The sequence below is a fragment of the Gorilla gorilla genome, chromosome 4, assembly GCF_029281585.2.
Source record: "Gorilla gorilla gorilla isolate KB3781 chromosome 4, NHGRI_mGorGor1-v2.1_pri, whole genome shotgun sequence".
In the NCBI taxonomy this organism is placed as follows: domain Eukaryota; kingdom Metazoa; phylum Chordata; class Mammalia; order Primates; family Hominidae; genus Gorilla; species Gorilla gorilla.
The window spans coordinates 136,359,191-136,374,402 of record NC_073228.2 but is presented as its reverse complement, the minus strand read 5'-3'; the positions used below and the strand labels follow the sequence as shown (position 1 = coordinate 136,374,402).

Here is a 15,212-nt window from a genome sequence, read left to right as displayed (position 1 = left end):
AGACACACTTCTCCCACAAGAAATAAAGCAAGCAGCTGCTCCTCTCTTGGGCCCAGCAGGGGTCAGAGGCTGTGGGACCTTCACTCCTTCCCTCTCAGTGGAGAGGGCAGATCTGCTCTTTGGGGTGTGAGGGCACAGCCTCCTGACAAGCTGGAGAAGCAGGATTTAAGAGCTAGAATCAACGGAGAATGTGAGGCCCAGCATCAGGTTCAAGAAGCAAGGAGATCAAGGTTGGGGGGGAGGCAGGGAGCCTGAGCCTAGCGCAGCCCAGACCAACAGACTGAGGAGTCCAGAGAGCCAACATGCTCACTCGGCCATCACTATGATGTGTAGTGTGTGAGAAGGTGTGAGAGGCACTCCCGTTTCTCTGCAACCCCTTCCAACATATTATTGGGTCGTGAGTGCCATGTTTTTAGTAGACACATAAAATAAATGAGTATTTTCAGAGAAGTGCAACTCTGGAGGTGCAGGGGAGTGAACTCAGCCATGAGAAATCGTTCAAAGGATTGACCTATGGAACAGGGATAGACTTGCTCTCCATGGCTCCAGCAGGGAAGCAGCAGAGAGGGGAACCTTTCCTGAAAGTCCAGTGTGACATCTGAAGACAAACAGGCACACTCACACACTTTTTTGAGAGAGAGAACGAGAATGAAAAGATACACACTGATCTTTCAACAGTCGTTGTCTCTACCTGGTGATTGCGAATGATTTTAATTTTTTTCCTCTTGTGCTTACAGTATTTTCTAAAATCTCTAAAATACACCCAAATTACTTTCTTGTTATGGCAAAATAGACATAAAATGTCTACATCCATTTTAACCATTTTTAAGTGCAGAGTTCCATAGTATGAAGTACATTCTCACTGTTGTGCAGCCATCACCACCATCCATCTCCAGAACTTTTTCATCACCCTCAACATAAACTCTGCATCCACTAAGCAGTATCTCCCTGTTCTTCCTCCTTCCAGCCCCTGGCAACCATCCTTCTACTTTCTGTCTCTATGAATTTCACTATTCTAGGTACCTCATATAAGTGGGATCATCTGGTATTTTTCCTTCTGTGTCTGGCTTATTTCACTTAGCATAATGTTTTTAAGGTTCATCTATGTTATAACATGTACCAGAATTTCATTCCTTTTTAAAGCTGAATTATGTTCCATTGTATGTATTCACCATATTTTGTTTATCCACTCATCTTGTCATGGACATCTGGGTTGTTTCCACCTTTTGGCTATTGTGAATAATACTGCTACAAACATTGGTGTACAAATATCACTCTGAGTCCCTGCTTTCAATTCTTTTGGGTATATTCCTAGAAGTGGAACTGCGGGATCATATGATAACTAAGTTTTTAAGGAACCACCACATTGTTTTCAACAAAGGCTGCATGATTTTATGTTCCCAATAGCAATGCACAAGGGTATCTATTTCTTCACATCCTTGCCAACACTTATTTTCAGGTTGTTTTTGTTGTTTTAAAATAGCCAACCTAACAGATGTGAAGTGGTATCTGACTTATTATGGTTTTCATTTGCATTTCCCTAATCTAAATTACGTTTTAAAATCCAATCCTCTCTGAATTGAACCCTTTGTTCTTTATTTCTCAATAAAATGGACCTTGCCCCCTTTTTTTCCTTCTTTGTACCTATGCTCTGCATTTTAAAAAATTGTGGCAAAATACACATAACTTAAAACTTTACCATCTTAACCATTTTCAAGTGTAGAGTTCAGTATTAAGTATATTCACATTGTTGTGCCCTAACCCAAATATAGTATGTAATGGCAAAAAGAAACAAAAGGCTCTCTCTAAAGAAAAAGAAAGCCGTGAATTCTTGGACCCCAGAGATGTTCACAAACAGATTGGATCAATCTCAGCAGGGACTTTCATTCATCTTCTGAGCATCTCTGCTGGGCTGGGCTCTGTGCCAGGCAGGGGGCTCCGAGGTGAGTGTGGCCTGGACTCTGCCCTCGGGGTTCAGCCTCTGTGGGGAACAGTTATACCCAAGGGCTGCTGTGGGCACAGAGGGACACCCTGTTGTGTGGGCACGGCATTGGGAAGGGGCATAAGTGAGGTAGCACATGAGTTCAGGTGGGAAGGACGAGCAGACATGTACATGTGCAGAGAAGGGAACTGGCGTGTGTGGCTGGGCTGTGGCAGCACACCTCACAACCGCCATTACAGGGGCATCTATTAATCATTTATGTCTGTCTCTCTACTTGATTATAAGCTGCATGAGAGCAGGGCTGGTGGTTTTGTTCACTGCTGCATTCCTGCCATGCCCAGCACAGGCAAGTGTAAAAGAAACACTTGCTGAATAAATGAGTGGTTGATGACGAGGAAAAAGGAGACATTTCTTTCCAGAATCTTGGCTGTAAGAAGCAGACAGCATGGCTGTACTCCACAGGGAAGGCAGGACGGCAGGAAGCATTATACAGGTGATGGAGACAGGAGCACAGCAGGAGCCAGTGGAGAAGAAGAGTTTGAAGATTCCCTGGTTGAGAGAATGGAAGGGCGTAATTGCTGGGGAGAGGTCCCTGAAGAAAGGGGAGAGGCTGGGATGCAGGCTCAGTGGAAGGAGAGGAGTCTCCTTATGAGACTCAGATGGCCAATGTGAAAAAGACAGAAGATACCAACTGCTGGTAAGAATGGGAAGCACACTGCATGGGGAACTCTCCTACACTGCTGGAGGCGTGTTCTTCCTGTTATTCTAGATTCAGACAGCACTCTGGTCACTGGTTGGTGCAGGCCACCATTTGGGCCAATTAGAGGAACCCCAGTATCTGCACTTGGACTATCAGAAATGAGAGCTCTACGCCCAGAGCAATTTCCAAGATGGGCCTGAATCCATGAGTCATGGCACTACATGGAGCCCAGGGTTGGCTCTGAGCCTAACAGCCTCCAAAATGTCAACTTTGTTCACGTGCCACTTTGTCCCTCATCTCATGCCATGCAGCTGGCAGGACTTCAGTTGACAGAAGGTAGACCCTGCTCTTTTCAAAAAGCACACAGGACAGGTGCTGATAGGCCAGCCCCTCCCACTGAGCTCTAGTTACTGCGGTGAACTTCACCAGGAGGCTCAGCGCCCACTGTGGCTCTGCCTGAGGGGCCTCTGTGCACACTCAGTCCAGGTACTAGCATCCCAGCGCCCGGCCAGTGGTCCAACTCCAGACTCACTGCACAGAGCCCCTTGCAACCGATGTGTGCCAACATGGAGCCCACACAGGGCAGCTCAGCGTGACACCTGCACAGCTCAAGACTGAGGGAAGGAAATGCATCTTCCTTCTCAAGTTGGAAGAGGCTGTACTGAATTACCAAATGGCATTATACTCGCTGTGGGGGAGCACAGAGGAGTGTCCGGCAGTCCCTGGGATGATGTTACAGTCCAGAGGTGGGAATGAGATGAGCCCAGATGATGCAATGGGGATGCAATCAAGACACGATGTCATTAGAAGCCACAGTGTGTTCTCTCATGCCACGTGTTTCCCAGCTTAGATGAGTAAGGGGTCAAGGAGGGGTGGGGTGGCCCCCTGGGACCCTGCTCTAGGACGCATGCATAAGGACCCACATGCAAACGCACAGAATTCAAGAGCTAGCCAGGCCTGGACCCATGTAGGAGAGCTCCACTGGCTGATTTCCAATCTGGGACAAAGGCCACAGACAGGAGGCCTCCCTTGGCCACACCCAGGTCCCCAGAACATATGCTCCACTGTCCCCAGTCTAACCACAACCCCATATGAGCTGTGTCCCATTCATGTTGGCCTAGAAACTGGGAAGTACCTGGCATGGGGCCCTCCACTTCCTCCCCATGACTGCCTGGAGCTCTGGGGAGACCACCAAGGGGCCATTTTTGTGGTTAGGAAATGTCTGTGGCAGCTGTGGACACCACAGGCCCTCCCTGGACCCTTCTGAAGTAGAGGTCACATTCCTAAAGATTCTTAACTGCCAGCTCCAATTGCTTCTTCCTGACAGGCTCATCTTAGTAGGGAGTGAATATAATCTTTTCCCAGTTCCACGAGGTCCTCTCAGATCCAAAATGCTCTAAGTTCAAAGGCAAAGCACGAAGAAAGGGAGACGCAGATACTAATTTGTGGTTTTAGTTCAGTGGTTTTCCACCTTGGCTACACAGTAGAGTTACCTAAGGAGCTTTTTAAAAATACTCATGTCCAAATATTCCAACAGGCACTTTGCAAAGAGAAGATCTAAATGGCTAACAAACATATAAGAGGTTGCTCAGCTGTATTAGTCATCAGGGAAATGCAAATTCAAACCACACTGTGATACCACTACATACCTGCCAGAATGGCTAACATGAAAAAGATAGAAAATATCTATGGTTGGCAAAAATGTGAAGCAACCAGAACTCTCATACATTGCTGGAGGGAGTGTAAATGGGTACAGCCACCTGGGAACATTATTTGGCATAAGGTACTAAAGCTGAACATACTCATATCCATGCTTCCCCAGCAATGGATACACATGTACTCCAAAAATACACACTAGCATGTCATTGCAATAGTCAGAATAGTTCCGAATTATAAATAACAACTCGAATATCCAAAAATGCATCACAGTAGAATGGATAAATCGAGGAATATCCATAGAGCGGAATACTCTATAGCAAGAAGAGTGAATAAACTGCAGCTCTAAGTAACAACTTGGATGAATCATCTCACAAAGATAACAAGAGGATATATACTGCCTGATTCTATTTACATCATATAAAGTTTGAAAACAGGAGAAATGACTGTACACCATTAGAAGCCAGAATGGACATTAGCCTTTGGAGCCAGGTAGTAAGTGGAAGGGGTGCCAGGGGTTGCTGGTGATGTTCTGTTTCATGATTTGGATGCTGGTTACTCGGGGTAAATTCATTTTGTGAAAATTCACTGAGCTTTACACTTACGGTTTGTGCTTTTTTTTTTTTTTTTTGCATATATGTCATCCTTTAACAAACATTTAAAAAATGTTTGAAAACCACATCAATTCAGTCAGAGTCTTTGGGTGGGAGCAAGATCCAGGCATCAGTATTTTTTAATATCCCAGATGATGGTAATATGCAGCCAGGATTTAAAGTCACTGGTTTAATATCTTGGGAAAAGCAGATCCACTCAAGACCTCACAGGGTCCTGACAAAGGCCACTTCCAGCTCAGTGGAGTGAGACACTGGGGTGGGAAGATGTTCATTTTTTGGATGTGGGTCAGTCTCTTGCACAGGCAGAGGTATTGCAGCATGCTGTTGTAATGTGTATCTTCCTTGGCAGTGTCTGTTGAAAGCTGGTTGCATCAGTTTGTAATGGGGTGTAATGGCAACAAGGTGGGCCCAGCGCCCCCCCCCCCCCCCCCCAGGAAGTGGATCACTGAGCACAGCTTCTACAGGGCCATTTGTAGAGAGGTGGCAGCTGGGCTTCCCAGGGCTGCCACCCAGGGCAGAGCCAGTGCTGAGGCTCTGACAACCTCGGCAGGGTGGGGAGAAGGCCTGACTCAGGGTGTTTATGTTTGTGGGTAATGACAGTCAGCTCTGGGCTCCAGATGATGCTTACTCCCTGGCCTCTGTGTTCAGATTAGGAACTTGCAACATCTTGCTGAGGACCATGTCAGGCTCAGCTCTAAGTGCTGTGGCTGAGAATTTTCCTTCCTCTCTGTGTGGTTAGTGGCAGCCTCCCTAGCAATGGCTGACCTCTAGCATACTCTGTCAAACTACAGGCAACTGGGACAAGACAGGACATGGGGCTCACAGACAGGTATTCCACCCACCTGGGCCCTGTCAACCCTCCCAGAAATGCATGGGCCATGAACCTCCTGCTGTGGGAGGGGCAGTGCAGAGAAGTCTCAACAAGCTTCTCTTGGCCCTCTGGGATCTCCACCATCCACAGTGTGTAGGGCTGAGCTGCAGGCTGGGTCTTCAGGTGGTGTCCCTGCACATCTGCTTTGCAGCATGGCGTCTATAGAGCAAGAGTGAACAGGAAGGGGCCTCAGGCCTCCTGTAGCTCTGCTGGGCAGGGACGCTGCAGGGCCTCAGCTGGGCTTCCTTGGCTAAAGGGCACAGAGTGGCGTAGGCTGCAAGAGGACAAGCTAAGCTGATGAAGGCTCTATCACTCAAGGGTAGCCATGTAAAAAAAATCCCTACAGGTAAAAGAAGCATGAATAAGACAGGCGGGGCATAACAGTGTCTCCCCACTGAAGCTGCAACTCTCTGCTTCACTGGCTTCAGCCTCCTCTCTGTGAAATGGGGGCAATGTCCCCTAGGCCTTTTCCTCCTGTCCAGTAGGGCTGAGGGTCTACAGGCCAGAGGGAGGCCTGGGCTCTGAGGCCTGTGCCTGTGTGGCCTCTGGCTGGGACCTCAGCCCCCATGTGCCACGTCACCTCCCTTGTCTGTGAAATACCACAACAGCAGCTCTTGCCAGCCAGTGACACTACCCCTTCCTGTTGTCTTCTTTACAAAGCATTTATGAAATGTTTCCTTTTCATGCTTCAGGAAACTGGTGGCCAGGAGGAGTTCTTGATTTCATTTTTTTCCCTAGAGATATGTGTGCTTCGAAATACACAAATTAAACAAAAACGAGGGCTGACTGGGACCAGGAGAGTGAGTGATCCTGGCTTCCCTTGATTTACATGCTTATTTTCCTTCTCAAATCACTCCAGTAAGTACAGAAGTCACTAATCTATTGCCCTCTATTATCTGCATTATAGTTAAAAACATCGACATGAACAAACAAAAGCCCTTGAGTAGCCTAGAGAAGTCACAAAGCTCACACCCAGACTCTCACCTAAGAGAGTCTCTCAGGGCTCACTCAGGGACTATTTATTCTTGTTTTATTTTTTTAAATGTTGATACCCTCTCTGCTTGAGTATCCTTGTTTTAGATGCAAATCAGAAAAGGTTGCTGTATTGATCACAGTCCCAGCAGGAAACAGATGCACACTCCACTGGTAACAGGAGAGACTGAGGAAAGGACCGTTTCCAAGGGTGAGCAAGATGAAGAGAAACCCTCAAGGAAAGGTGAAGCATCCTGCAGCCAGCAACAGTGGGAGCTGTGACCACCAATCCCCAGAGAGGAGGTGGGAGGGCTCCTGGAACCCAGAGAGACCTGTAGGAGGGGACTGCCAGCAGGAGCTGTGGTTTTAGGGTGAAAAACACAGGCACTATTGACCTGAGACCTGGCAAGGGAGGGAGCTGGGGGGATAAAGCACCTCCCATTTCCCCTCCCAGCCTCCAACCTCTGGTCAGGGGAGGGGTCTTCAATTGGCCAAACCCAACTGGAAGCATGGGGACCTGGAGCCTGGCTGATGGAATCCACAAAGGTCAAATCCTGGGAGGAGTGGGAAAGAGCAGAAAATCAACAGGAGCAGGGATGCGTGGGGGGGGGTGGGGGTGGCAAACAAACAATGCCCGGCAGAGTCACCGAGGCTGGCCATTTGAAAAGAGTACATCAGAAGCTAACGTGCTGTAATGTGGCACTCTCACCACAAATACATAGGATGAAAGGCAGCCAGGGACAGAGGCAGCCACAAAGAAAGGTTTAAAGAATCCCAGCAAAATGACTGGGGTCCTCATGGAAGAACAAATAGCTCTACTTAATAATTCCAAGGTAATAGCTTAATAGCTTAATAATTCCAAGGTAAACAAGTATTTTCATAAGGAGGACTCTGAATGATCAACAGAAGGTTAAATGTCACTGTACCACTGTACTGCTTCACAGAGCTGTTACAGGGCAGGGAAGACTACAACACAATGTAGAGATAGATCCATACAAGAGAGGTACAACAGGGTTTCCAGTTCAACACATCAGTTATTTACACTCCTAGTTTCCTTTCTCTCCTGAAGCACCACTAAAATGCTAGTCTAGAAATCAAATGGGGCCAGGTGCAGTGGCTCACGCCTATAATTCCAGCACTTTGGTAGGCCAAGGAGGATCATTAGAGTTCAGAAGTTCAAGACCAGCCTGGGCAACATAGCAAGACCCTGTCTTAAAAAAAAAAAATTGGCTGGGTGTGGTGGTGTGTACCTGGAGTCTCAGCTACTCAAGAGGCTGAGGTGGGAGGATCACTTGAGCCCAGGAGTTTGAGGCTGCAGTGAGCTATGGTCACACCACTGTACTCCAGTCTGGGCGATGAAGCGATACCCTGTCTCTTAAAAAAATCAAATGGGGCCAGGCGCGGTGGCTCATGCCTGTAATCCCAGCACTTTAGGAGGATGAGGAGGGTGGATTACTTGAGATCAGAAGTTCGAGACCAGCTTGGCCAACATGGTGAAACCCAGACTCTACTAAAAATATGAAAAGTAGTCAGGCATGGTGGCACATGCCTGTAGTCCCAGGTACTCGGGAGGCTGAGATATGAGAATTGCTTGAACCCGGGAGGCAGAGGTTGCAATGAGCCAAGATTATGCCACTGCACTCCAGCTTGGGTGACAAGGCGAGACTCTGTCTCAAACAAACAACCAAATGGTATTAACTCTCAAAGGCAAAGAGAATGGTAAAGGAGACATGAGTGGCTGAAAGAGTTCCCCAAACTCCAGGAAGCTGGGAGGCAGGTGGAGGAATAATGACTGACATGGAGGAAGCTAGGCTCTGAAGGGCTTGCAGAGGGGCACACTGACAGGAGGCAAGCCACTTTACCCCTGGAACCCTGCAGGAGGAGCTCAGACTTGGGGAGACCAGGTGTTGTGGCTGGTGGGGCTGAGGTACAGCAGCCAGTGGGGGTAATGAATGGAGGAAACTGGTTGAAATCCTCCCCAGGTCTCACCTCCACACCCTGCCCCACACAGCTGGAGACAAAGACACTGAACAGGAGAGAGACAGGCAGGAGGGAGGGCAGATGAATACAGGGATGAAAACAGGGAGGTGAGGGAAAAAAAGTCTGAAGAATGAAGCGTGGGACTCAATGTCCCACCCACTTACCTTGCCCCGCCCCACCCCAGGTATATATCACTCTGGATGAGGGTATGGTGAATTTAAAAGATGGTTGCAAATTCTTTGACATTTCTCCAATGGAGAGGTGGGTCTGTGTCTCCTTCCCTGAACCTGTGTGGATTTCTGACTACAGTGGAAATGAGCTATGTGACTTCCAAGACTGGGACATACACAGCCATGCTGCTTCTGTCTTGCTGGCCAGAACACTCACACCAGAGACTTGAGGTGCCTCATAAGAGGTCCAATGACCAGGCCATGGTGCTGGAGACATCATGTGTAGTCTCTCTGGTCAACAGTCCCAGCTGAGCCCAGCCTTCCAGCTCTCTTTGCCAAGTGAACAACCATCTTACAAGTGGACCCTTCAGCCCCAGCTGTTCCAACTCCCAGTTATTCCAGTCACCTCGAGTCATTCCAGTCATCCTAGCCATTGTAGAGCAGAGAATTGCCCTTCTGACTCCTTGACAGTGGCCCAAAAAATGGTTGTTGTTTTATGCTACTAAGTTTTGAGGTGGTTTGTTATGTAGCGTTCAATAACTAGAACTAGGAGTTAGAGTGCTTCTCTTGAGGAGCTGAATGGCTTCAGGGTGGTGGTTCTCAACAGGGTGATTTTGTCCCCCAGGGGACATTTGGCAATGCTTACAGACATTTTGGTTATCACAGCTCTGGGAGGGGGGTTACTACTGGCATTTAGTACGCAGAAGTCACTGGTGCTGCTAAACATTCTACAGTGCATGAGACAGCCTCTGACAACAAGGAATTCTTTGGCCCAACATGTCACTAGTACCAAGGTTAAGAAACCTAGCTCTAGAGAAAAGATGCTCATTGGAGGCTTGTTAACTAAAAGACTAGCTTGCTTCCTGTAGTGAAACCCCAGTTGATAAATTCTCCCCAAGCAGAGTTTAGTTCAGCCTTTTATTGCTCCATTAATAAATACCAACAGATAGCTGAGATATTTGGCATTTAAGGAAAGCCTCCAACAAGGAGAGATGGAGAGACGGGGGGGGGGGGGGGAGAGAAGAAGAAAGAAGGAAAAAGGAAGAAGGAAGAAGGAAGAGGGAAGAAGAAGAAGAACAAGAGGAAGAGGAGGAAGAAGAAGAAGAAGAAGAAGGATGACGACGATGACAACAACAACAACAAGAAGCAGCCACCACCGCCGCTGCCACCTCCAGGTAGAAACAAAAACAAAATAGAGACTAGAAGACTATTAAGACAAATGGACAAATGAAAAATAAATAATGCCTCAAGAAGAATAGGATGGAGATAGTATATGCATAAAAAAGAATGGTATTTTTGAAAAAGAACAGGAAGAACAAGAATGAGTACTAGGATATTAGAAAAAGAAAGCCAAAATTAAAAAAAAAAATCAACAGAAGGGTTGGAGTATGAAGTCAATGAAGGTTTCCCAAGAAAGTAGACCAAAAAGGCAAAGAGATGAAAAGTAGGAGAGAAAATATAAGGAAACTAAAACATTAATCCAGATGATCCAACAGATGAAATACAGGGAAGAAAATTATTAAAGAAATAATATAAGAAAATCTTCCAGAACTCAAAGATGCTACATAACTCAGCAGTGATGAATATGTCCACATTCACTATTGAGTTAACCACAGATTGTGTTATGTTCTTATTGGAAGGATGGAGGGAGGAAAAGTGGGGATGGTTCTGTAGGAAAGTTCAATCCTCATCTATCACAAGAAGTCAACAAATGCCTAAAATCGGTAGATCAAAAAATAGTATAAACAGAAATGGAAACTAGTAAATGGTTGAAAGAGGCAGCCTATAGAGAGGGGGAGTGAGAAAGGTGGGGAAGGGATTTTTATTATGGGCTTCTCAGTACAACTGATATTTAAACCATATGCATGCATTATTTTTTATTTTGTTTTTAATGGATACATAATAATTGTAGATATTTATACAGTGCAGTGTGATGTTTCCAGACATACATATAGCATGACATGATCAAATCAGGGTAATTAGCATATCTATCACCTTAAACACTTGTCATTTCTTTGTGGTGACAACATTCAAAATCATCTCTTCCAGCTATTTTGAATTTGTGCATTATTTTGATAAATTTGATAGGATAGAAATTAATTTAAAAGGGTACAATTTTAAAACTGCAATGTGATGGGATCAAATTTAATAATTTGGAAAATTCGCTTATGTAGAAGAGTCATGCCTCTCTAAGAATGCTCAATGAACTGGCATAGGTGGGCACAAGCACCATCAGCATGGAAGGGTTCCTCCTGATGTCACTGGCCACTAAGGCAGTTGGTGGGGTGAGGGTGGGGATGAGAGCCAGGCATGGCAGCCCTTAGGTGGTCACCGTTTCCCTTTCCTGGCAGCCTGTATTTGCTTGGGAGACCTATCTCTTGGGTATAGATCCTACTGGGCTGCTAAAGAAGAGAGGTGCTAATCCTTTTAGGATGACTTCTGGGAATTCACTAGGATGCCCTGCCTCTCCTACTCCTGACATGGAAAAAAATGCTGGGTTTACCAAAGGTGGATGAGCCAGGCCCAGGACTAGAGCCACGGGGCCTCTCCCTGGACGTGCCATAGTCAGGCTGTCTCGGCAGCTAAAAGAGGCTACACACATTTATTGTCATCAGAAGCTGGGACAGATGAGCCTTGGGTTACAAGAACTCCTACCTGGAGCTCTCCCGGAAGGTGCCAATCATAGGGGATGGGAGGACAAACACATGCTTGGTGGGGCTCCAGCGTTACCGCCGAGGTGCATCTCCTTGGCCATTAGCCCTGGGGTCTGACCTCCCCTTCTCTTTTCCTTCACCCATTGTTCTCCCTATTCCCTTTCTTTCCCACCTCTCTCTCAGTTCTCCAGAGCTCTGTGCAGGGACTACTTAGCAAACTTACCTGCTGAAATGCACTGTTTTTTTTTTTTTTTTTTAACCTTTTAAATTGTCACTTTTTTTTAAACTATACCATCCTTAGATAAGCAGGAGATATTCCTTGTAGAAAATATTAATAATCACCCATGATTCTATCAGTCAGAAAACTCCACTGCTGGTGTATGAATTTCCAGAATGTTTCCAGGCTTATAAACGGGTAAAAATACTATCACAGTCCATGTCTCATCTAAGCACCCAGCTACTGAGCAATCATCACCTACTGGGCTGTGCTGAGGCCTTTAGATGTGTTAATCTCTTAATCCTTCCAACTTCACAAGCTAGGTGTTATTGTGCCCCATTTACAGGCAGGAAACAAGTTCAGGGAGATCACATTACTTGCCTGAGTTCCCAAGTTGGTTAAGAGACTAAACTCGATTTCAACCCTTCAGGCTGAATCCAAAGCTACTTTCCTTGAATGGTTTGTAAGATTTTTCCATTTCTTTTTTTAAAAAATGGTATGTTCAAATATCTTTCTCATCAATAAATATTTATCTTCATCATTCTTCCTAATGACATTCCCTTGTATGAATGTGCCAATGTGGAATAACCAGTTCTGTCTTGTTGGGCTTTCAGATGTTTTCTTTTTGTAAATGATAAACAATGCAGTTATAACTATCTTTATATATAAACTTTGCACAAGTATGAGTATTTTCCTAGAATAAATACTGGAAAGTGAAATTGCGTGGTCAAAGGCCAGACACATTTTTAAAAGCTGCCTCTTTCCCAATCACACATTTCCCACATCCATTTATTTGCTGAGGATCTTCACAAAATTTGGACTGAGATTAAACACAGAATCAGAGAAGCCCTATGCTGGAAAGATCTTAGTATATACCTCTTGAAAAAAGAAAAAAAAAAAAAGGCCAGGCGCGGTGGCTCATGCCTATAATCCCAGCACTTTCGGAGGCCGAGGTGGGTGGATCATGAGGTCAAGAGATTGAGACCATCCTGGCCAACATGGTGAAACCCCATCTCTATTACAAATACAAAAATTGGCTGGGCGTGGTGGCACGTGCCTGTAGTCCCAGCTACTTGGGAGGCTGAGGCAGAAGAATCGCTTGAACCTGGGAGGCAGAGGTTGCAGTCAGCTGAGATTGTGCCACTGCGCTTCAGTCTGGCGACAGAGCGAGACTCCATCTCAGAAAAAAAAAAAGCCCTAGACCCTCCGCAGCAGCCTGCTATGCCTTCAGTGGGCCAGGGAGCACTTCTGGGCAAGTGAGGAAGGGGAGACCTGGAGGGAGGTAGGGAAGTGAGGGCAGGAGGGCCATGCTGTGGGCCCACAACCAACTGGCTTGGGGGAGGCTGCTACATTTTCCCAAGTGAAACACTGTCTTCCTGAGTCTAAAGACCTCACAGCCATCACTGACTATACTGAGCTGCCTCACTGTCCCCAAGACTCTCACTCTATCCAGGAAGTCAAGACAAAGTCTCTTGGGCCTTCCCTTTATCCAGCTGCCAACACTTAGCACCCTGGTCTTCCTTGGACAGTTTCCAAGGCTACGTTGGGCAGTCCCAAACAAGATGTGGTCTTATTGTTGTCTTACCTTGGTGTGTTTTCCTCCAATAGGCTACAAACTCTGGCACCTGCAAAAAACAAGGAAAGTAAATGATTGAAGCAGGGCACTGAAGGTGGGCCTTTGAACAAAGCAAGCCTGGATGGAAGTTGAAAGATGAGAGCCCATCTGTGGTGAGTTCTTTGAAAGCTGCTGAGGTGTGAGTTGGTAGGATGCTGGCCCAGGGCAGACACGGGCACAAGCTTCCACCCAGCGGCATTCTCCACTCAGAGGGTTTCTTTCTCATTCGGCCTGTTAATGCTCCTATACTGGCAGAAACCTCAGTGCCCTTCCCACTTTGTCTCAAGGCCTTGTATAAAAAATAAGTTGTCCCTTCATTCATTTCCATGGATATATCCATTCATCAGCTATTTACTGAGCACCTACTATATGCCAGGCACTGTCCTAGGGCTCTGGGAATAGAGCATTGGACTAAAAAGGCTAACACCCTGCCCTCATAGAGCTTGAAGTCTACTGGGTAGGGGGGTGGGGCTGTGGTGGTAGTGAAGAGACCAAAAACTAACAAGATACATAAATTAAAAATATAGGAATCAGAAGTGGTAAATCCTAGGGAGGAAAAAATAAGGCAGGAGAGAGAGGTAAGGAATATTTGGGCAGAAGATGAGAAGCGGTGTAAAAATTCTAAAATGTGTGTCCAGAGAAGGCTAGACACCTGAGAAGGTAAATTATGAACAAAGTTACCTGAAAAAAGTGAGGACATGAGCCCTGAGAATTAACGGGGAAGAAGCTTCCCAGGTGGAGGGAATGGCAAGTGCAACAGCCTGGCAGTGAGGGCCTGTCTGACGTGTTAACAGATAAGTGAGGAGGGTGGTGTAGCCAGAGTAGAGAGAATAAGGGAGAAGCAGGAGAGGGATCAGAGAGGTAGCGAGAGGCTCCACAGTATTCACGGCATTCAAGGGAGGTCCTTGTGTGAACTTGGGTTCTGATTCTGAGACAGGAGCCACTAGAGGGTTTTTTACAGAGAAGTGACATGATGTGACACACATTTTAACAGGATCACTCTGGATGCGGTGTTGAGAATAAACTGAGAGAAAGAGTAGAACCAGTTAGGAGGCTATGGCAGAAATCTTGGCAAGAGACAATGGTGGCTTGGACCAGAGCAGTAGCATGGAGGATTTGCTGATGGATTGGAAGTGAGAGATTAAAAAGAACGGGATTAGAACCTGACTGAGGCAGGTTAAAAAGAAAGGAGCTGAAGCTGTGAACTAGGAGACAGAGTTGGCTGGGAGCAGCAGGAAGATTCCCAGTTTTGGCCTGAGCAACTGGGAGGATGGAATTGCCATTTTCTGAATGGAAGCCTACAGATGGAGCATGTTTTGTGGAGAGATAAGGAATGCGGTTTTGGACGTAAGTGTGAGATGCCTTTTAGGCACTTAAGTGGAGAAGACTGTAGGCAGGTGGAACTGTGAATCTGGGGAGAGGTCCAGGCTGGAAATGAGTATTTGTGAGTGCTCAGCACATAGTTCTTTAAAGCTGTGACACAGGATGAGATCATCAAGAGGGTGGATGTCAATAGGGAAGCTGTCGGCCGGGTGCGGTGGCTCATGCCTGTAATCCCAGCACTTTGGGAGGCCAAGGTGGGTGGATCACCTGAGGTCAGGAGTTTGAGACCAGCCTGGCCAACCTGGTGAAACCCCGTCCCTACTAAAAATACAAAAATTAGCTGGGTGTGGTGGTGGGTGCCTGTAACCCCAGCTACTCAGGAGGATGAAGCAGGAGAATCACTTGAACCCAGGAAGCAGACGTTGCAGTGAGCAGAGATTGTGCCATTGTACTCCAGCCTGGGTGACAGAGCAAGACTCTGTCTCAAAAAAAAAAAAA

At 46.5% G+C, this 15,212-nt stretch overlaps 1 protein-coding gene across 3 annotated transcripts in view; it reads right to left on the bottom strand.

Annotated features, from left to right (window-relative positions):
• LOC101137216 (transcription factor ATOH8) overlaps positions 1-15,212 on the bottom strand; it is a 65,499-nt gene that overhangs the window by 12,993 nt on the left and 37,294 nt on the right. For 2 of the 3 annotated variants that reach the window (XM_055386576.2, XM_031010941.3), the window contains exon 3: positions 13,362-13,401. In XM_055386576.2, coding sequence (XP_055242551.2) covers positions 13,362-13,401 — 40 coding nt within the window. Of the gene's footprint in view, positions 1-681; positions 2,492-13,361; positions 13,402-15,212 lie in introns of those variants that run through there. The other variant, XM_055386574.2, reaches the window with a different exon arrangement.